The sequence below is a fragment of the Acipenser ruthenus genome, chromosome 5 (assembly GCF_902713425.1).
Source record: "Acipenser ruthenus chromosome 5, fAciRut3.2 maternal haplotype, whole genome shotgun sequence".
Taxonomy (NCBI): domain Eukaryota; kingdom Metazoa; phylum Chordata; class Actinopteri; order Acipenseriformes; family Acipenseridae; genus Acipenser; species Acipenser ruthenus.
The window spans coordinates 22072212-22095444 of NC_081193.1; the positions used below are offsets into that span (position 1 = coordinate 22072212).

General features: G+C 38.2%; 1 protein-coding gene across 1 annotated transcript in view; it reads right to left on the minus strand.

The window, feature by feature from the left end:
- Positions 1-23233, minus strand: part of LOC117403391 (ryanodine receptor 2) — a 276853-nt gene that overhangs the window by 67113 nt on the left and 186507 nt on the right. The window contains exons 36-63 of the mRNA XM_059023822.1: positions 22588-22788; positions 22199-22304; positions 21826-21969; positions 21273-21546; positions 20584-20698; positions 20307-20439; positions 19946-20049; positions 18998-19133; positions 17933-18119; positions 17382-17487; positions 17075-17195; positions 16455-16624; positions 15759-15979; positions 15317-15407; positions 14636-14776; positions 12664-12827; positions 12269-12347; positions 12024-12113; positions 11362-11499; positions 10175-10252; positions 9802-9877; positions 7642-7765; positions 7106-7221; positions 6907-6971; positions 6310-6431; positions 3459-3508; positions 2440-2500; positions 1-2 (exon numbers count right to left, since the gene is read on the minus strand). The exon at positions 1-2 is cut by the window's left edge and continues 237 nt beyond it. Coding sequence (XP_058879805.1) covers positions 1-2; positions 2440-2500; positions 3459-3508; positions 6310-6431; positions 6907-6971; positions 7106-7221; positions 7642-7765; positions 9802-9877; positions 10175-10252; positions 11362-11499; positions 12024-12113; positions 12269-12347; positions 12664-12827; positions 14636-14776; positions 15317-15407; positions 15759-15979; positions 16455-16624; positions 17075-17195; positions 17382-17487; positions 17933-18119; positions 18998-19133; positions 19946-20049; positions 20307-20439; positions 20584-20698; positions 21273-21546; positions 21826-21969; positions 22199-22304; positions 22588-22788 — 3415 coding nt within the window. The remainder of the gene's footprint in view (positions 3-2439; positions 2501-3458; positions 3509-6309; positions 6432-6906; positions 6972-7105; positions 7222-7641; positions 7766-9801; positions 9878-10174; positions 10253-11361; positions 11500-12023; positions 12114-12268; positions 12348-12663; positions 12828-14635; positions 14777-15316; positions 15408-15758; positions 15980-16454; positions 16625-17074; positions 17196-17381; positions 17488-17932; positions 18120-18997; positions 19134-19945; positions 20050-20306; positions 20440-20583; positions 20699-21272; positions 21547-21825; positions 21970-22198; positions 22305-22587; positions 22789-23233) is intronic.

Below are 23233 nucleotides of genomic sequence, written 5' to 3' on the forward strand. Positions count from 1 at the left end.
TCCTATGCAATGGTAAAACACTCCAACTCAATCCTTAGTGCTGTATATTGTAACAACATTTTTTCTAGATGCCTTAATCTAAATATGTTTCAGTTTGATTTACATAACTGCATATTTATTTAATATATTCTGATACATTTCATGTATAGAGAGGCAAACATTAGGTTATTATCATAACCCTGGTTCTCTGAAATAGAAATGTAACCATTAACGCATGGGTGTTTACCTGCTAAAGACCCCAAAACCTGACAATAATATACCAAGGCTGCTCGGCTGAGCCTGTGACGCAGTCATGCCGCCCCTGAGGGTAAAAAGGAACTGCACGCACAGATCTCAGCGTCATTTTTCCTTCAAGCCTGCGGCAATCATGGACGCAGCAACCTTTAAAGTTCATTTCTATTTCAAGGAACCAGGATTATGATAATAACCTAATGTTCCCTTTCAAGTATGAAATGTAACCATTGCCACATGGGTGAGTGTACCAGCCGTCGCAAGTTGCAGAACGACTGGAATGCTACAAGGCTAAGACGATAGGCTGCGTTACCCTGCAGTTACCCCAGTAACAAGTAGCTAGAGCTAAAAGATTGAGGGAGAAACTCGCCTCATCTGCCATGCTTGTTCTTTAACTGGCCTTGCATGTCTCGCAGGGATAAAACCCAGGCATGATGCAAGTAGCAATGCAGTGTACAGTAAAAAATGTACAGGTGTGCCTTAGTCTGCTTAAAGACAGCAACAGGGCTGGTCAAGACCCGAACAAGACTGGCTTGGCACTGGACAGGGGATGTAAGCACCCGTTGGTAGCGGGTCGGAAACTGGATGGTACTGGGTCGGTTCGGTACCAGTTCGTTGACACAGCAGAAGCATGGCGAGTGGTGGGAAGGAATATAACAGTTGCCTCGGCCACTGGTGTGCCAAGGCATCTATCACTAGTGGGTCCCCGGCTCCTATTATGGAGAACCAGAGGGGACAGTGTGTTGACTCCTGGGAGGGACGAGATATATCTCTGCTCTCACAAACCTCTTCTAAATGAGGCTCACCACCTCCTTGAAAGGAGGTCCACCGCCCAGTTTGTAACCCCAGTGAGAGGAGGTTCTTGTGTGCCCAGAGCAAAAGCTTGCAGGCCACACGCTGGAGATTGGGCGACCTGAGGCTGCCCTGGTGGCTGATGTAAACCACCACGTTGTCTGTACAGACAAGCACATGTCTCCCTCGAAACTCCTGCAAAAAATGCAAACTCTGCAGCTCTAAAACATTGATGTGGAGTCCCTGCAAAGGGGGGTTCCACACACTTTGCACACTCCAGCCATTCAACACAGCGCCCCAGCCCAGGCTGTTTTCACCAAGAAAGTGCCTTTAGACAGTGATGAGACACTGTCAATAGGCGGTCGCAGTTCAACGCAGGCCGAAAAACCCTGATGTTGAACCAGGCCTGCAGAGGAGGCATGTGCAGGAGACCCAATAGAAGGCCTGGGAAACTGCTGCCATCAAGCCCAGAAGTTTCTGGAACGTCACTACCGTGAGCACTCTGTCAAGTTGAAACGCTAGTTTTATGTGGATGTGTCTCTGTGCAGGGCAGTGGAAACTATGAAAGCCACAGAACATCACCTCTGGCTGTGCCGGCCTTTGAGGCTGCTGGGACCTGGTTTACGTACTGGAGGTGTTTGTTTGGCAAACCAGATTCCCGTGCGTGGTGAGAGTGCTGCAGCATCTCGTCTACCACGGGACCAAACATATGCACTGGAGTAATCGTCCAACCGTGGTGCTTTGTCCCCGTCAGGCATGTGTGCCTGGGAAAGCCAAAGCTGCCCATGTGCAGCTATCTGCGCAGCCAGATTTCTACCTACAGCCTGGCCGTTGAGCTTGGACATGTAGCAGGTTTTTATTAACCAAGCGCAGCTCATCCAGCTGTTGTGGTGAGGGCCTGTGGTTCTCAGAGAGGGAACGAAGTAAATGCGATTTGTAGGCTACCAGGATACTGCTGTAGTTCCCTAGCTCCCTCAGAGACACGACACTGCTTGTTAGGGCAGACAGCATCCTTGGATGGAAGCGCTAAATTAAGTGCCTGGACCCAGGTACCCTATAGGCCTATAGAGGGCTGAGCAGGAGTAAGGGATGCAGAGCGTTCCTTAGAGCTGTGGGATGGCCGTTTCTCAAGCATGCACTTGGAAAAAAGGGGCACAAAACTCACAGAAGCTGCGATTAGCCAGTGCCTCCTTGGTGTGCTCTGGCCCCAGACAGGAAGAGCACCTGCCCTGCTTCTCCTCAATAGGCAGACTGTAAGTATCAATCAGTGCAGTGTACAGGATACAGTTCTACAGTTGCTGCCTCAATCTGGCTATTGGTATCGACTGGGTGGGTCAAGACCCAAGCGGGGCCGGTACAGTACCGGTTCAGAGACTTTAGCACCGGGACTGGCACTTTCAAATATTAATTTCATACCTGGCATCCAGAGTTTGGCCCAATATGTGAAGACAGTTCACTATAGATGTAGCATCATTTCCTGAAAGAAAAATGAAGAATAAAGCGTTATTGCAACAGCATTCCTTAAGCAAAATTCTAATTTCTCATACAGTAATTGGGCATGCTTAGTAGCCTGGTATATCTTGGTTGGAAATGGACCTTTATTAAATACTCACCTCATGCAGCGTTGGTAGCTTTTTACACTCAACAAACACCCAATTTTACCATAAAGGACTTTAAATAATTACTTACTATGTCAGCAAATCATATTACACAGAATGTTTATGACATGTCATTATGGTCTCTTTAAGCTTAAGTTTCCTTTAGCCATAAGCCAAAATGAGGTAGCCAGACTTTAACAATAATAAGTTATAGCAGAGTTTTGCAAAGTTTCAGCACACTGTTATCAGCACACTGTTAACACTTGCCTTGTCATCTACTGTACCAGACTGCTACAGAATGTCTGCAATGTAGTTTACATATATAACATTCCAAAGTAAATCTATAACACAATTTATTTTTGATTCACTATGTTCACACCCTTTCCCAAACAAATCCTCTTCATTGCATTCCTTTTACACATCCATTTTTCCATTCACACTTTTTGAGATCCAAATCAGTAACTGCCAACATATGAAAGTTGCTTCAAAGCACAGACCCCACAGTATGGTATGGAGAAGTAGTCAGACTAACTATGGTATGATCTTATAACAATAACACTGTATTGCACAGTTTAAACCCATTTTAGCTTAGAAAACTTTGCATCAAGAAATGCTTTGTCAATCACCAGTACCACGGCGATGGAACTCAAAATCACTATCATTAGAAAAATACTGAGGACCTGAATCTTGTGACAGGATGTTCTGGCAGATGTACATGGTACATGCTGACGGACCATGCAACAAGGCAGCTTAAAGCAATAACAACACAAAAACAACAAGGTGCAAATGAAAATGGTTCAGAAACAAAGAGGTGTCACGCATCAACACTATCCTTACCAAACAGTGATATCCTGTGTCTGACAAGAACTCCAAGTTTGCAGAACAGGCTGAAAGACGAGAGAGGAAAAAAAGGGAGAACACAGAAAAGGAAAATAAAACAGCTGAAATGTGAGCAAACCAAGTGATATGATGCCAAATGGAGAGTCTACAACATTATTAGAGCTGCACAACGCAAGACCAAGACAGCTATACAGGGCTAGGGTTAGAAAGTGATGAATCTAGAAGAAGAATGCACTTCATGGTTAAAAGCTAAATAAGAGCAAAGCTGGTGTGACTCGACCCACACCCATCCGCAGCTCATGAAACATCAATGGAGATGAATGCAAGTACTGTTGGGCCAAATTATGTGTGCAAGCTTTCTAAACAGCCACCTTTGCTCTTTTTTATATAGGAGAGTGGAACTGCACTGACTTGTTCCCAAGAGGCTGATGCTGCCAGTGTTGTCTAACAACCAGGTTGCACTGTAGCTTATACAGTCAGCACTCACATATCCGACCCTATAAAATTTTGACTTCAGTGATGGTTAAATGCGTGTGATGCATATCTGATTATTTCATTTTGGCCCATTCCAACCCTTGTCTGTTTTTCAGGGAACACAAAAAAATACAATATCACAAATACAAAGATGAAAGGACTGTGTTTTAAAATAAGTAGGCTTCCATTTAGATGTACTGTATTGGTTTTGTTGGTACAGTACGATATTTCCAACAGAATACGTATTTTAATTCAGAACGATATGATTCTGAAAATATCCCTTGCCAAAACTAAAGAGACGACACATTAACTGCAATTCAGTATATACTTTTAAATCTGGTACGTATTTTAGCAGTATGTAAAATTTCCCATTAACGACCTAACAGCACAATTAAATCTATATGTTATCCCATGCACAGAACTGCATAAAACGTAAAAGGCAATGCAATTTAGCAAAACCAAAATATTTAAATAAATAAATAAAATAAAAAAAAACAGGTTTCCAGAATTAAAACAGTGTCCAAAGTCAGTATTCAAAATTGCAGAATATAGTGCTCGATATGGCCCTAATGTCATAGTTCACTTGCAAATGAAAACGCACTAAAGCAACAAAAGATCACAGATAAAAAAAATACATCACAGTACCTAAAACTGGTTAATGATTAACTGTTTTTTTTTTTAAACACGGGCTGTGACGGATATTCAGATAAATTGTAACATTGAAGAGATGGGCTTTGTATCAGAAAACTGGTGACTGGACTCGGAAATCGCGTGTGATGGTTAAGTGCATTAATTTGTTACATATATATATATATATATATATATATATATATATATATATATATATATATATATATATATATAAGAACATAAGAACATAAGAAAGTTTACAAACGAGAGGAGGCTATTCAGCCCATCTTGCTCGTTTGGTTGTTAGTAGCTTATTGATCCCAGAATCTCATCAAGCAGCTTCTTGAAGGATCCCAGGGTGTCAGCTTCAACAACATTACTGGGGAGTTGGTTCCAGACCCTCACAATTCTCTGTGTAAAAAAGTGCCTCCTATTTTCTGTTCTGAATGCCCCTTTATCTAATCTCCATTTATGACCCCTGGTCCTTGTTTCTTTTTTCAAGTCAAAGAAGTCCCCCGGGTTGACATTGTCTATACCTTTTAGGATTTTGAATGTTTGAATCAGATCGCCGCGTAGTCTTCTTTGTTCAAGACTGAATAGATTCAATTCTTTTAGCCTGTCTGCATACGACATGCCTTTTAAACCTGGGATAATTCTGGTTGCTCTTCTTTGTACTCTTTTTAGAGTAGCAATATCCTTTTTGTAACGAGGTGTCCAGAACTGAACACAATATTCTAGGTGAGGTCTTACTAATGCATTGTAGAGTTTTAACATTACTTCCCTTGATTTAAATTCAACACTTCTCACAATATATCCGAGCATCTTGTTAGCCTTTTTTATAGCTTCCCCACATTGTCTAGATGAAGACATTTCTGAGTCAACATAAACTCCTAGGTCTTTTTCATAGTTCCCTTCTTCAATTTCAGTATCTCCCATATGATATTTATAATGCACATTTTATATAAAATGGGGATTGATTTTATTTTTAATACAAGGGCAGTAAAACGCGATTGACGTATCAGGGTAACGGATAACAGAGTTCTGACTGTATTGTTATATTGCCTATGCCAGATTATTATAAAATATAGCAAGACAAAAAAGGGTTTTCTAACTTTGTATCAGTATTAAATGTCATAGTTATCTAATGTGTTGTAAAAAATGAATTGCAGTTTCCCTTTGTATCATTTTCTGTTTCAGTCAACACTCAATTATAGAGTGTAACCATTAATCTGTCCTCCTGCAGCACTAGATGTAGGAACTACATAAATAAGAAATACCACATAAAAAGGTATTTCTTACATTCCCTGGCTGCTATAAAGAGGACATGTTAATGGTTACATCCTGCTGTACTTGATGTATATTGAGGTCACAGAGGTGACCCAGTGAATCTTAACAACATGAAGAATACATTACAGTAGTTTTATACCTATACAAGCTTCTACTTGAGTGTTGTCAGGTACACATGCTAAGGTATACAGGAGGAAGATCTCAGTATTAGAAACTGCTTGCCTTTGTTTTATCAAGTCAATATACATAAGGGGGAGTTCCAAGAAGGTCTAGATTACCCTTTTTTGATGGGGTTAAGTTCAAATGTGGGTTAGCATCAGTATGAGTAAACCACCTATTCATAATCTCACGACATCTTGATTGTATTGATCCTTTACTCAAGAGTTATTCATACTCAATCATTTCTAAGTGATTTTGAGATGATCGCGCACTCATCAAGGCTGCATGCTGTCTTTACCTTGTTACCATCTCCTTCTCCTTGTTGGATGCATGGCCTCCACTGCTAAGCGGTCGACTCGCAGTGGACAGGAAGTAGAGACGGTGATTCTTGAAGTACTGATCAACTAATGGAAGAACAACCTGAAACAAATTTAAAATAGAGCAGTATGCTGAAAAGTATTATACACTATCTCTTGGTGGATCTAATGAGTGAAAACCAGACACACTTCCATACTAGTAACACTATTCTTGCTAAGCTGTAACATGTTGACTTTTCCTCTTTATAAAACAGACAAAAAGAGCTTAAACAGCCCGAAACATGACTACAAACTAGAAAATGTTAAAACGTCCAAAACACAATGGTTGTGTGGTTATATACAGAACAGGCATTTGCAGGGATTGGAAAATCAAAGGGGATTCGCTGTTGCTCTATAAAATAATACAAATATATTATAAAATTCCAACTGCCTTGTTTGTTGGCCAATTAGCTGGCCCCTTATGACTGATATGCTTTGCAGCCAATCATCCTAATATGAAAGCTTCACATACATCAGGAAGGAATATTAATATGAAACATTAAAAAATGTCAGCAATAAATGAACACAAAAATTCAGACCTTCCCAAAAAACTTGATTTCTTGCTCATGAGGAATCTTTTCCCCTTTACCCGGCGTGCAAATATCTACAGGAAGATAAACAATATTATTAGGTAATATTTATAAAAAACAGAGTGTAAAATTCAAGTTCATAAGCAGATGACTTTAACAAAAACACTGTTTAAACTAGTCTAACCGGCTGTAAATAAGAGTTCCATACCGAACTCCTGCATATGCTGATGTGCCTCGTCCACATATCTGATGAGCTGCTGGAGGAAGCTGTAGGCAAATCGTTTCTCAATTGAAGGTGTGTCTAATTCAATTTCTTTCAGACCCCTAAAACGGAGAAAGAAAATGTGTTTTGTGGGACTTCTTGGATCATCTATTGATTTAAAAGCTGTATAGTTTATTAAAAAAGTATGGATCAGTGTCTCACGTAGGACACTCTGACTGTAATCCAAAGCCCAATTTGGATCTGTGTTATAAAGGCATAGATTTAGTTATAAAATAGAAAAATAAATTGTGTGGCAATGTATTGGATTTTAGATTGCATTGCAATGAAATGTATAGTACTGGTAATAATATTTCCATGCCAAGTAATGACTGAATAGCATCACTTCATTGACACATAAAATATGTAAGCATACATAGGTTCTCACATTTTAGTGTGTTTAAAATGTTATATTTTGTCTGGCACAAAAAGATGGTTATGTTCATGTGGTGTATGTCTTACATCATTTACGGTGTTTGCATTACCTTGAAACAGCATATCCATTTATCTGAAAGAACTTGAGGATCTCTTGTGCTTTTTCTCTGTCTTTGGATTTTTCTTTGGCTGTTAATGTATCATAGGGCACCAGCAAAGGGTGGCTCCCTCCTCCTAATAGTTGGTAAAAGCAGATTGGACAAACACAAACAGAAAATAATGACAGAGTAGTTCATGAAATCAGCAAGATTTCCCCATCTCAATACTATGTTGGTTTTATCACACCGTCCCCTCCTATTTGTTCTTGTACTTTTTAGTATACTATATATACTGCTTTGGTTTTTCAGAAAATTAGACTTTACTCTTCCTTAAACTGTGCTGCCATCTAGTGGCACAGACCCAAACAGCCCAAATGTTCATTTTCTGACTTTGAAGCTACTATAAAATTATATATATATATATTCACTTTAAACTATAGCACCACTAAATTATGTTATATACTGCTATGCTGTAAAGCTTGTATTAATTTATTTGTAATAGACTATTCTATCAACAGTTACGATTATGTAGTAGTCAAAATTATATTTTCCCATTCTTATCATTACTATGTATTTAGCTGTTCTAAATGAGCAGCATCATACTAAAATAAACTGAGATTTAAGAAAACAAAACAAAAAAAAAAAATGTGTTCAGAACCAGGCAAGCTTGCTCCTCCCCAGAAGAAAGCCCAACTCCAAAGCAAATCACACCAGAATATAACATAAAAAAGAAGGAGTGTTGTTACTGGTTTGTGCTTATAGAAAGCAGCATTGCTAGCAATCAAATACCACAATTCTAGAGTAGAATGCAATGCACAGAAATTAATAGAGAATGAGTTACCTGAAATATTTGTGAAAGACAACTACATGTTGGTGAGGTGAGTTAGTTATTACTGTAGACCACTAGGAAAGGTGGTTTTCTGGTGTCTTACCCGTTATTAACAATTGTGCTTCCCGCCTGGGATAAATATTTCCATTTCTTATGTAGTAAAATGACTATTTTCACCTGATTCTGAAAACGCCACTGTACTGAATGCTGCACAATATCATTGTTCAGCAACATCATAAGTGAACATCATACAAGAACTTACTGCTTGTAAGTCCAGTTATGATGCCACTTCTGGACCAATGAGTTGTTATAAACACAAAGTGTTTCAATTTGGTTTTAATTTACCACTTACCTACCTGCAATATGAACCACACAACAAAGAAAAATCAAAGTTAAAGCAACAGCTAAAAGTCCAGCTAGAAGCATGACAGCAAACAAACAAAAAAGTGTGAACTGAAACAGGGGCTTTACCTTCATCAGTTAACAACATACTGCTGCCTACGAGACGTGCACATTGAACACAAAAGAAAGAAAGAAGATGTTGAAATAAATAGGTGTTACTGTATTTATAATATCCCCCATTCCGTGCAACCCCCTTTGATTTTTATATGGAGAGACCTGGATTATGACCAGGGCTCTTTAGAAATGTGTTTGTTTTCCGAGATACCCGTGGCTATGCCCCTGTACGTTATCATGATACCTGGCCAAGACCAAGGTCAATACCTCTGCACTTCTGATTTCCTAAGTCAACTTACAGTATATCAGTTTTTCAGTAAGGAAAAAAAAGAATGGGGGTCTTGTATTCCAACAAACAAGTGAACAAAAAGGTTTGCTTACTGAAACTACACTAGCATGACAATAAACTGTGTATGCTTCTGACTGTATATTATTTTTAAGAGGCACTGGGTATTTTGGGAAGTTGCTCGAATTTTGAAAAATGCTTTATTTCTATTCCAGAACTCCCAAGCCTTCCTCCTTAAAGAGGGACTGTCACAGGAGTATCTGAATGAGATTTCCTGTGCCAGTTAAATCCACAGCAGGCTTTCCGTGGCTTTGTTTTGCCAACAGCGATATGGCTGTTCAAGCAACTGATCAAAGGATGCTATTTCTATATTGCGTTAATGACTGTGTGAAATGTCCCAGAAACATTTCATCCCAGATCAAGACTCGATATGAGGGGGTAAGTTGAGCAACATCAAATTCACCCTGTCATTTTAAAATTGCTAAACCTTTTCTTAAACAGTGATCAAATGGTTTACAGTAACACACGACAGAGGACAAGCAGAGACTCCATGACAATTAGGTTTCGGTAAAAGCAAAGGTAATTTAAAACAACAAAATACCTTTGGCTTCCAGCTCTAGTTTTTTCTTTTTTGCCCAGATGTTGTGGTAGTTCTCAGCCAGAAGCTCTGCCATTGACTGATAAAACATGTAAAGAGTTATAAATCAAACTGCAAATGTTTTCTAATTCAATCCAGCAACACCAGCAATACTAACAATTACAATAATAATCAAATAAAAACACACTTAATCATTAAGAGAAAAGTTACATGGTACAAAACATGGCACAGGTCATTCCCATGTAAGTAGACACTTATTCCACCAGTAGTTGCCGTGTAATAGCAGAAAACATTGGTAGTTACCCAGTTATTACCACATTATTGCATCTAAACTGCTAAAGAGTCTGTGAAGCAAACCATCAAGGAAATGACTTACATGCAGATCTCTGGACAGTGTTACATTGCTCATGTCAATAGGCCGTGGACTGTAGCCATGTGCAGTGTCTATGGAAATCTGAAAAAGTGAACACGTCTTTATTAAAAAGTTTGTATTTTTTTTAATTCATTAATTGTACCCCCATGTTTCCATATTAAAATGCAGAGTAAGCATATCACCTCACTGCTACAACCCTCTTACTGATCAGAAGGAATTAAGATTAATGGATGACGTTCATTCCCTCAGAAGAGAACAGATGTTACCAAGCTATTGAACCTGGGAAGTGTCTGTCTGTACTCACGGGGCACCTGACCAGAAGTGACCGCTGGAACGCGATAAGGTGAAATATACCAAGCCAATGTCCTGCCCAACCTTCAGGAGCACAAAGGCCAGTGCAGTAACCTCTGGGGGTCCCCAGCCAAAACCAGCAACACAGCACAACCAGGATTCAGACTAATGTGATCTTGATCGTATGACTTCCCCTGCACTTCTTGAAGAACTGCCTTTACCGGATAAAGTACAAACTCCTTTTATTTTCCCCTTTTTGAAATTTATGCAGAAAATTTGGAAACTAATATAAACAACAAAAATGGGGTAAAACAAAACAAACAACACATAGGGTTATTAGGTCAAATAACTAAGAGAAGCAACTAATATTCTACAGCTACAGTTAATCTCACTTACCCGTCTTTTAGGTTTTAACTAAAAGATATCAGGTTAGAAAAAGAAAAGAAATATAAAGTTTTAGTAAATTAAAGTATTGAAAACTTTGCATGTACATAGTAATTTGCTATATTAAACTAAATATAATGTTTTTTTCAAATACAAGTTGTGTTGGGTCATTCTTTAGGAGGCTGGGAAGGCTTTTTTTTCAGAACTGGCTTGTTAGTGTGATTGTGTGATGTTAGAATACACATACAGTAACATCAATTTGTCATAAGTAAATCCTAGCTGAGCCATTAGCAGACCAAGGCATTGCAGTAGTCCTGGTACAATAACACATAGTCACCATGGTACTGCAATAGACTACCAGAGTGTATTTGTTCACACCATTGCATTACCAATGGTATGTCAATACATTTTATCATTCCACCAGCTGTCCTTTAGTTTAGAACGACAGAGCCCTTCTATTACTGTTGCAGTGTGCTGCTGCATTGTTACTCACAATCATTTGGTGAGGTACATACCTGACTGGACTGTGATATTCTACGTGCCCGGTTATGTAAGCCCATGGCATCCCCTTCTCTTGTCCTCTCAATGCTCCACCCCCAGGCAAGCATTGTTTTCAAAGACTCCTTAATAGGCCATCGGTACACCTCCTTCTCCTGAAAAGGTGATTGGGGTGTAGATGTAAAAACTAGTGAGTTGACAGAAACTGAATGTATGTACATCTTTCCTACACAGATATCCCATAAAGTACTACACAGGACATGTGTATCAATATACAAACACCTTTGACATGATGTATGATTTGGATAATTGAGTATCCAGTTACTGGGAGACTTTATGGCAAAGAAATATTACAGAGGGGGAAATAAAATATAAGTGTATCTAAAACATAAGCGGTAAGCTATGATTGATTGTAGTATTATTTTAATTACTCAATTATTGGCCAAGGTAAATCATACATAAGTTAAAGTTTGTTTTACTGTCTAACAAACACATAAACTACTGAAATGAGGGAATAAGTGAAGCGGGCTCACATAGTAGAGTACAATTTAGTGTCACCATGGCCTAAACTAGAAATGTACTGTATATTTCCTCACCACTGCACTCAGAGAAGGCAAAAAGTAAAACACTACAGCTGGTCATATTCAGTGTTTCATGGGATATCTATGGTCCCCCTTACCTTCTCCACAAGCAGTTTGTATGGTTTCAGTAGAGGGTGGACCTTGGTAGCCTCACACAGGGGCTCTCCATAAACCCAACCATTCGCAAACTAAAAGATACAAGAACGACAGTCTGTCATCAGTATTATGGAAACAGTAACAGTTAGATATATATCATAGTGAACTGTACAACTGAAGAGTACCTCCTGAACCAGTAACAATTAAAACATAAATTGTAACATGCTGTTGTTAGGCCAGACCTTACCTTGTCCATTGACCACTTTTCATGTGAATGTTCTGCATATTTGTTAATGAAGTAATCCAGTTTTTCTGGAACATTTACACTAAAAAAAAAAACAACAACAAAAAAACCAAAGATCACGTTAATTATTTTAATTGCACATTGTCAGATGTTGTATTAATGCTCTTGAAAGCCTTTATTGTAAACCAACCCAAATAAACTAAACTGCACCATTGTTGGGACAAGAGAAAAAAAAAGCTATCTATACCGGTATTTATTTATCTTGTAATACATTTTTTAAATGTCATGATGCTTTTTATGAGTTAATGGAAAAATGGTAGCCATTTGCAATGCAAAAATAAACGTTGTAAATAGCTGTACACTGATTCCATAGTATACCAGCACAAGGTAAATCGTACTTTAAGGTATCAGCAGGTTGTGGGTTGAAGTTTCCCTCAGCGTCCATCGAGGACTGTTTCTCCATCATGGCCACGTAGTTGGATTCCATGTAATCTGGAGGCAGGGCCCCAGCCACAGCACTCAAGCAGGGGAGAGCCAGCTTAAAGAGCTCCTGCTCGTACCTCTGCAGAAGAGAGAGACAGTGGACTCCTGTGGAACTACGCAGACATGGTGGCACAGTCACACTCACAGCCAGGCGTGGTTTTAGTACACAAAACACAGAAATAAAACAATGACTTCCAATGTTTAGAAAGCATTGTTTTCACAATATTAATTCCGGCCCGATGTCTCATGCAAAGAGGTTAAAAAAAATAAAAATTAAAAAAGGAAAAAAAAATAAGAGTTAAATATGCAACTTTTCATATCAGTAAGCTAGTAGCAGTTTAATTGCTTTGTCCATTAAATTTGCTAACTGAAATGAAGCATGAGTTAGGTTAGTAGTGTTCTTTTTGCAAGTATGTTAGTAACATACAGCACATATCCCACGCAGCTCCATACATGTAAAAATGTAAGTGTGACAAGCATACATATGCCTCTGATATGTACGTGTAGCAAGGGATATGCATCCCACTGGGGAAATACAATAGGCTTCAATGTACTGACATGGTTTTTTTATTAAAAGCTCTCCACACATTCAATAAATGGACAGTATTGTTTTTGGGAAGAATCTTGCTTATGCTGTATACATGGTAACTATCAAAGTTGTAATAAATTAAATGGTGTGTACTTACTGCATTTAGCTCAGTGTCTAAGGATACACAAAGTCTAATTGCAAGAGGTTCCTCAAGACAGGAAGATGCCCAAATCAAAAATACTATTCTTCACATTCTTCACAAATCCAATCCAAAGTGAGATGAGCTGTTTTACTGCTATTTCACCTTGTTTTTTTTGTTGTTTTTTTAATGAAACAGTTATAAGGAAATATGGGATGCTCCCTAGAAACACAGTGGATTGTATTCAATATATCCACATTTCAAGAGTAGAAGATGTGTACAAGTGTTTCTGTGCTGTGTGTGTGTGTGTGTGTGTCCATGTCTGTGACCAAGCGTATCTGTGTGCTTACTATCTACACCATGCATACCGTTCTAAAAGGCATCCTCATATACTGTTTAGTAGAAAATGCCGTTTCCTACCATTGTTAAAAAAACACAAGACAATTGACAAACAAGGGGAAAAAAAAACATTCAAACCTTAAATACATGTCTTACAGGTAGAGGACAACAGCACAAAAACATTTAAAATAACATAACATTCCATCAACAACAGAGCAACAATTACATACAACAGGTATGAGAACGTTTAACACGTTTCAGATGAGGAAATTCTTGCCAAAAATACCACCTTGTTAGCAGGTTCATAAATGGCCTCTGAGACTAGTAGAGCCAACATGTTACATCAGTCCCTTAAGTTGAGGGAACACAAAGACACTTTTTCAGGAACAGTGGCTTGAAGCTTGGTTCCAGGAGACCGGGAGACCTAGTTTGAGGCAACTTTGCTGTATCAAACTCCAAGTCTCCCCTGGTGTGCCATGTAGTGGCCTGAAACCTAGTTCCCTGAAACCAAGTTCCAAGCCACAAAGTGGCTTTGTGTTCCCTCAGCTTTACAACCAATATACAGATCACTCAGTTGCCTAAACTCAACTATTATATTTGTTTTTCTATTACTTATTGTCCAAAACAAGTTATATTATAGATACAAAATATTGGTTAAACTATCAGTAATAAAAAAAAGACATATTCACTATATTTGTAAAGAACCACAACTAATTACCTTAAATGGTAATTCAGAAATATACGACAGTAACAACTATACAAGCAAACACCTTTATATTTATATACTGTATTCTGGATTAAGTATACTGTATTCTGGATTAAGTAAGAATTATAGTATAGTGTCAGCAATAGTTATCTAGTTATTTCACATAAAAATCACCTTCTGGGACAGGGCATCAAATATTCCCCAGAACAACTTTCTGGACAGGTGAAGCTCTTCCTCGGAGGCCGCTCCAAAGTTCCCCCATCCTCCAGACAGGCAGTAATACTTCCAGCATCGCTCGTAATGGTTAGTCAGCAACTGGTACGGAGATGACATTTCAACCAGTACAACTTGTTTTAGAAGGGGGAACCCATGAAATAAATATCATTTAATTATTTTTTTGTTGTTATTTACTCTATTACAGTACTTTCTTTGCTAGTTGTATATTATATACAGTATCTGCTACAAAACATGGTTCAAAATGTGTACATTTTACAACTTGAATATGGTAAAAGCCTTTAAGAAAATTCCTAATTAGGCATTGCATAAATTAGATTGCATATGCAAATCTAAGATACTAAGTATTAAGGAATCTATATGGTGCTATAGTTTACTGTTAAAATATAATTATGTACACTGAAGAAAAAAGTATTGGTAGAAAAAAAGGGAGACAGTTTATAAGGAAAGGGTGCTAGTCTCCAGTACTGTACAATCAACACAACTCCAATTCCTATAAGACCTGTGTTGAGACTGTGCTGGTATACAGGGTGCCCAGTACTTCTTGGAGGGTAGTGTGCTGGGGTATGTCATATTTGGATAGTTTTATAAATACTGTACACATACTTATCTGATGCTTACCTTAAGGGGCATTTTTGTGTGTTCATTCAAAAGAGGAACATCAAAAACCAACCTCCTGAGAAGATGCTGCATCATAGATGGTCTCAACTGGCTGCAAAACAAATATACATATACATATAGGTCTAAAAATAGATGCTATTCAAGTACATCAAAATTTGATCTTTAAAAACTGGATCTCTCTGTAATTTAGTAATTATAAATAACATCTGTGACTCTAAATGTTACATAGGAGTTAAATACTGTAATGCATCATTCTACTCATTAAAAAAAGGTAAGTGAACAACATTGTAACTATTTGAATTATTGGTCAACTTCCCTTCACAGTCAGTACGTATGTGCAATGCCCAAACATTGAGTCCTAAGGGTGTTACATTGTCAAACTGAGTCAAATGTACATCTCATAAATTTGTTTTTTCAATACAACTTTGTCGTCCAGTCTTACCCACAGATAGCCAGCAGGCACGCTTCAATGGCGTCTCTCTGGGCTTTGGTGAGGCAGCAGCCCTTGGAGAGCCTGTAAACAGTGTGCAGTAAGGAATCGATGAGGGAAGCGAAGGGCTCAGTGCCGGCAAGCAGGGGGGCACACTTAGTGAGCAAAGGCAATACCGCTGTGCACAGGTACCGGTTCAATGCCAGTGCCATGTCTGTAGCACTCAGGGCAGCCTGGAATAAATAGCACACAAAAAACATTAAAGTACATTTCAGACTGGAGAAGTGATAGAATTTTCAAATGAGTACATGAGTAGATAAAAAGATAAGATAAAAAAGGGAAAGGGATACTTCAGATGAGCTACATTGTCCTTATATTCCTTCCATATTTTTTTAATATCCTGTTACATGTGCTCTGTATGATTCTATACTATCGATTATTATCTGCCCACGCAAAGATTACTTCTGGAAAGACTCATCAAGGCTGATTATGTGAAAGTGAGGTGGGGAAGTAAATTAGCGTTGCACAGGCACAATGCTTTAAATACAGACTTGAGGAGTCTTTTCAGAAGCAATTTTGCTTGAAATTTATTAATCAAAGCAGTTATCATATTGAGGATATTAAACAGGTAATATATTAGGCAAGACATTGGATATTAAATTTAAATATTAGCCCCCAGTATTGCTAACTGCATGAGTTCAGTCTTACCGTATCTAAGGAGGCAGCTGCACGGAGGTCAGGGAGAAAGCCGACTTCCAAAAGATGAAGAAGGAAGTTCTGATCTTCAATTCCATACACTCGGTCCAGGAACAGGACCATGGCTGCCTTATGATCAGGGCAAAAGCCGGCCGACATGTCAGGCTCCACCACTGTACCGTCTAGAAAGAAAGACACAGAACTTGCTGTTTGTGGGAAATACATCAACTTATACTGTATTTGTGTAAAATGTTTAATTATAAGTGATATATGTTTGAGATTTGCACCTAAACTAATATGTTCCCCAGTGATATAAGCTAAAGGTATGCGATCGCTGCAACCCCACAATACAGGGCAGAACAGGGTGTGGTCTATATGAGATCTGTTTCATACTATAGAGACAAAATACAAATCTTTTTTCTTTTTCCTTTTTTTTATTTAAAACAACTTTATTGAATCACTGTTCATTATCATTTTTTTCATAAAATAACTATTGTTATTTTCAAGAAAGTGTTCCTGCTTCTGCGAATATGACACAGAACAGTAATTATTTCAGCAGAGATACCTGCAGACTGTTTAGAACACTGGTAAAGATATACTGTACATAAGATCTTGTATCTGGAAGAACACACCTTTAGCTAGTGTTGGCATTGGAAACGGAACGCTGATGACTCCCTCAAGATCTTCAATAGGAATCAGGGATCGGAGAATGGCTCTTATCCTTATGGCCTCACCCTTTCCAGCATGGATAAGCTAGACACCGACATGCAATTACAAAATATAATTTATAACACCTGTGATACAATGTATTACATATTACATTGTTTGGATGCGTTTGCTTTTAAGAAAACAATTCTTTTTTTTTTTTAAACATTCCCAATATTTAATTACTGGTTAGTGAACTCCTCATAAACCTACAAAATCTTTGACCCAACTTACATGCATTTCAGGAGCACAGCGGCCAAGGAGGTCAATTAGGGCTGCATAGAAGGTCATGATGGCATTCCCTGTATGTATAGTATCATCTTCTTCATCCAATATGTCACTATCACAATTTAAATTGAAACATGTAAGGCAAGTACAAACCCCGGTTTTCTAGAGAAAGAATTTCAAGTATTATACAAATACATTGGTACTTCCATATTTGCTATTTATTGTAAAGGTTTAAAGTAGAATTTTCTAAACTGATGTTGCATTAGTTACCATTATATTGTACTATAACATGAATTGTATAACTATCACTAGAAAATGCTTGGAATTTGGTAAAATTAATTTGTTTTATCAAATGTTAAAAGACATGGCATTGGCTGAAATGCTGAAAAATCCACAGACAGTTTATATTTGATGCTTTAAACTTTAAACAGTAACTTTCTATGTGATCCTCTGATGAAGCCTCTGGGGAAACCACATTTATTTTAACAAACACACTCCGTGTATAGCATTACTAGGTACTACTGTGTGCGTTGTTGGAGTTCAGGGGTTTCACCTACAGGGTTCTGCTGGATCCAGAGGTCGGCGAGGGTCCATCTCTGGCAGGATCTTCTGAGATCTTAATGGCTTCCTCCATGGCAGCCAGAAGACCATTCCCACCTTCTCCACGCAAAGCTGGGCCAAAACACTCCGGCCGACGGATCAACAGCCTCACAACTACATTGGCATTCTCTTCAACACTCTCTCCTGAAAGAACCAAGATGGAATGGTTAACTCATTCCCAGTCCTCATGTATCTAGCATTTATACACGCTATTCAGCAAGGGCATCAAGTCATTATAACAAGAGAATGTATATTCATCCAGGGATATAAAAGCTCTTGTTAAACTTCTCACATATGATGATGGACTGATACAAATACAAAACGTATCAAACGGCAGCAAAGTAAATAGAGTACAGCCTAACTGGGATACTGATAATTGGGATGTCTGCTTAAATGGGATACAACTCTGGGAGACGGCTCTTCCCAATGCTATTTATGTTGCTTAATTGGGACTTCGTTTAATTGGAATACAGTATTTTCAAATGATGAACATTGATTACTTTTCAGAGCAAGACAAGTTGTGTACCACAGCGCTGTGAGTGCAGTGAGTATGTTATTACGCTGTGACTTGCGTAAATTACATAAACTACGTTGAACTCTTGAAGGAGCTGGAGTCTCCTGTGGTTTCTCAGGCTGCTGTTGCAAAGAAAGTTGGCATGTCAACATCACAGGTGGCTCGCCTTGTGATAAGATGTGATTTCATTATTTTTCATTTCATGTAGAAATAAAAAATAGCAATTAATTTGTTTAAGAATAAAAAAAAAACATTCTGACTCGTATTTAAAATTATGTATTTAACATGTAATCATAATGTGATGTAATTTCATTCTTTTTCTTTTCATTAAGAATCAAAAAAGTGTGACTAAGGTCGTCTCAACTGCCTCTTGTTTAATTGGGACAGCCGCTTACTCTGGATATTTTTCCTTCTGCCGAGGCGTCCCGATAAAGCGGTGTTGACTGTATATTTGACCAACAAAATAAACACATTAATCTACTGTACATAAAATAATACTTTTAATTACCATTGCAGAACACAGCGAATCTGAGAAAATCTAAGTACCGCTCTCCTTCCACAGGATTCCAGCCAATATCTGGGTATCCTTTAGAAACCAGCATGGAGCAGCTTTGCAAACCGCATCCCGCCAAGTACTGCACAACCTGCAAAAACATGAGGGATATGTTGTGCCACTGTCAAAAGTTAACCCTTTGCGGTCCTATGTCGGACCTGGTCCGACATTGCAATTATTCCTATCTGGTCCAATGTCGGACATCATCAAAAAGACGCAAAAAACTGGTTTCTAGTCGTTTTTTCTCCGGAAAAAGCCAAGAAAACCATTCAATGGCCAAGTGGGAGCGACAGGAGCCGAGACAAGCCGAAAAAAAAAAAAAAAAGGGTGTATCTCATGAATAGTCATACTTGCCCCTGCCATCAGATAACAGCGGCCATAAGGAAACAAGGTGGCTGTGACTGCATCAGCGCTCAGGGAATATCACAGACATTTGCAGAGCTTTTTTCAGATGTTATAGTAATAAAATAATGACTTGGATTGCATTATTGAGGCGTTTGGCGATAAAACGAGTGATCATGAGATGATTGATCGGTATGTACGACTATTATTATTATTATTATTTATTTATTAGCATATGTGAAAGCTATAGCGAACGAAAGGGTGGGGCGGGGCTGGAGATGCCTAGTGAGTGCTTTTAAACCCGTTTGACTGTTGAAAGAAAATACATTTAAACAGCGCGTCTAAAATTAACTGCGCGTGTGAAAATAAATTGGACCTGACGCGCCTGACACGCACTTAATAAATGGACTGCAAAGGGTTAAATATATTGTCAGCTATAGATTTTATTAAAACAATGTGTATACTCCATCTCCCTCTATGTTAAACGAAGTGTTTTTCTACTACAAAATAACAAACAAAATACTGTACACTGAAAGGAAAACACAAAGAGAAATTACTCACTTTCTCTAGGTCAGGCTCCCTTAAGGCTAAGGCAAGTTCATTATTGTCCATCACTGAAGCAGCAGCAACATCCAGAGGAGTCGAGCCTCGCATTGAAGGAGACGCTTTAGAGAACAGACAATAAAACAATAGAAACGAAGGACGCGAACCATCCATGATTGCTATAAAAGGTCATTCTTCACTACAAACACACTAATACTGTAAAGTGATGGTCCCACTGCCCTCCAGTACTGTACTCCATGTCGAAAGTGTTACAGATGATTATTTATAAATGAACACATATTTTTACTGTTACTGGATTCTGTTTTTATGCAGGCATGAGAAGCACCTACAGATAAAAAAAAACAATCATTCAACTTACCTAGTCCAACACTGCTATTTTCCAACAAATAACTAAGGTGATCGAACATAGCTTTCTGGTTTTGCCTACTGATGCGGCAGAAATAGCACAAGAAACGACAGCAGTTGGCCACCATTTTGGGAAAGGTGATTTCCTGTACAGCAGCAAAGAAAAAAAAAAACACAGTTAATTGCTTATCGTCATACCACCACAAAAGCAGTACAAAATCTGTTATCGTCCAAATATTGTAAAAAAAAATAGATAAATTAAAAACACCAGTTTATGACACTCTGCTTACTTTCGATTCCCCTCCTCCAAGGACATTTACCATGACCTCCATCACTGTCTCGTGCATCCCCAAGGCTCTCATAAGGTTGGGGTGTTGGTAGAACACTTTATTGTTCATAATATCTCTGTTGAAGAACATTTGCACAAGATGAAATATCACATATTGTATTTATGGTCCTTGCAGTCAGTACAAGTGAATGACAGACATCTATTATTATTATTATTATTATTTATTTCTTAGCAGACGCCCTTATCCAGGCCGACTTACAATTGTTACAAGATGTCACATTATACATTATTTCACATTATACAGATATCACATTATTTTTACATACAATTACCCATTTATACAGTTGGGTTTTTACTGGAGCAATCTAGGTAAAGTACCTTGCTCAAGGGTACAACAGCAGTGTCCCCCACTGGGGATTGAACCCACAACCCTCCGGTCAAGAGTCCAGAGCCCTAACCACTACTCCACACTGCTGCCCTAGTACATCTAGTGCTACATATAAAATATATAAAAACAGTATGTGTGCTAAATCACCTACTGTGCTAGTTACTGTAATAGCAAAATCCATTTGGACATAATCTTTATGGTTTCATTAAGACAACAGGACCCCAGGGTAATGTCACCTTCATCCAAGACATGCATGTGGATTTGAGCATTAGTAGTAGTGAGAATAAATGGTGTTTATTTACCCAAGGCCATGGATCATTAGTTTCTCCTCCTCCTTCCCCATGCGTACACTGAGCAACGAGCGGATTTGTCCCAGGGAAGCCAGTAGATTTATTGTGTCCTCCACAGAGACAGAGTTGATGGTGTAAGTCTTGGGCAACGCCCGCACTTGTCCTCCTACACCATCGTACTGCCTGTGCAAGAGCACAAACATGGCTCTGACTAGCTCTGGGTCTTCTATAACTGACTCCTGGGCCCATCGTACCATGGTCTCTGATATTAACTGCTGCAAAGTACCTATTAAAATACAGCAAATAAACCATTATGTCCACAGTAAATTACAGTATTTTTTTGTTCTGTTCATCAAAAATCAAATACAGGATCCACTTACCTTCTGCAATATACATTATACATAATATACATAACTGAATATTTGTTTTTTTTTATTGTCATTCTCTTATTTATTTTATCAATTTTGTGGTGATGGTTCTGAAAATGTCAGTACTGTTCAAAAATCTTTCTGTGTTTATGTGTTGAGTTTCTTACCCCAAAAGTAGATATTTAAGATGTACTTACTTGGCTTCTTTACTTTTTTTTTCTTTGGCAAGTCAGACATTTTGTTTTTCAGGTAGGCCACTTTCTCTACCAGGTATAGGAGGCGGCCTCTTATGGTGAAATCACAGTCCCCTTCATTAGCTCTATCATCATCAAGTTCGATACCTGAAAAATGAACAATAAATAAATAAATAAATAAATATACTAGAAAACAAAGCATCCTAGGGGTCATAGAATAAGAGGAAGGGTATGTTAGAATAGTTAAATGGATGTGTGTGGTATATGTCATTGATAGGGCCAGAGGTTAAAACATTTTTGGAAGTGAAAACGGTTCATTTTTACAAATGCAAATTTGTAAAAAAAACACATTTGTAGGGCAGGAGAAACTACTTACCACAGTGAGCCATTAGGTCTTCATGGAAGTCGAGTAGCAGCTCACGAATATCTTCAGGGCATGGGCAGTCCTGCTTTTCATCTTTGAAATTCAGCAGCATGTTTATCTGGGTGAAAAAAGTAACAGCAATCAGTTACATTTCTGTATTACAAGGATGTTGGACTAATACAGAATATCATGGTAATGTGCATTCGCAAATAATCAAGTGGATAATAACTGGTTTTGATAGCATATACACATTTTCAAACAAATCATTAAAGTCAGTTATAAGTTATAACAGTCACTGAAACAAACAACCAAACATTTAAACATCCATACAAGAAATGATTTAAAAACAGCATGTGTGCTTCAAGCTTGTGCACATAATTGAGAACGTAACCAATGCTGACCTGTTCCTGAGGAGGAGAGCGGAATTCTTTTGTTTTTCTGGCAGTCAGTGCTGCGGACATGTTTAAAGCCTGCATCACTTCATTGTAGCGGAAACGCTGGTTATCCTGGAGGCTGGCTACAAAGTCATCTGAAAATGCCACAACAGCCTCAATGCGATGGCGCACCTGGCAGTCACATAGATATTGTAGCAAATGGCACATCTGCAGGTACAGAGACAGGATAGACAATAGTGAAATAACAGGTAAATAATATCTCCATTACAAAGTAGCACTGTGTTATATATCTAGGATATGTCCACTGCTCCAGGTTAAATTGACAAAGAAAGATAATCATTATATACAGTGTGTGTGTGTGTATATATATATATATATATATATATATATATATATATATATATATATATATATATATATACACACAGTATATATATTATATATATAATTTATTTATTTTTTGACCAACAATATAAATCTGTGTGGTTTTGCATTTATTATTTCAAACCCCTTGATCCTGGGTTTAAATGCCGTGCCACCCATTGTAAAAACGGGTACAACACAGACCTTTTGGAAAGTGCGTCTTTGTTGGATTATCATGGGCGAATCATTTATATCAATCAATCAATCAATCAATCAATCAATCAGCGTT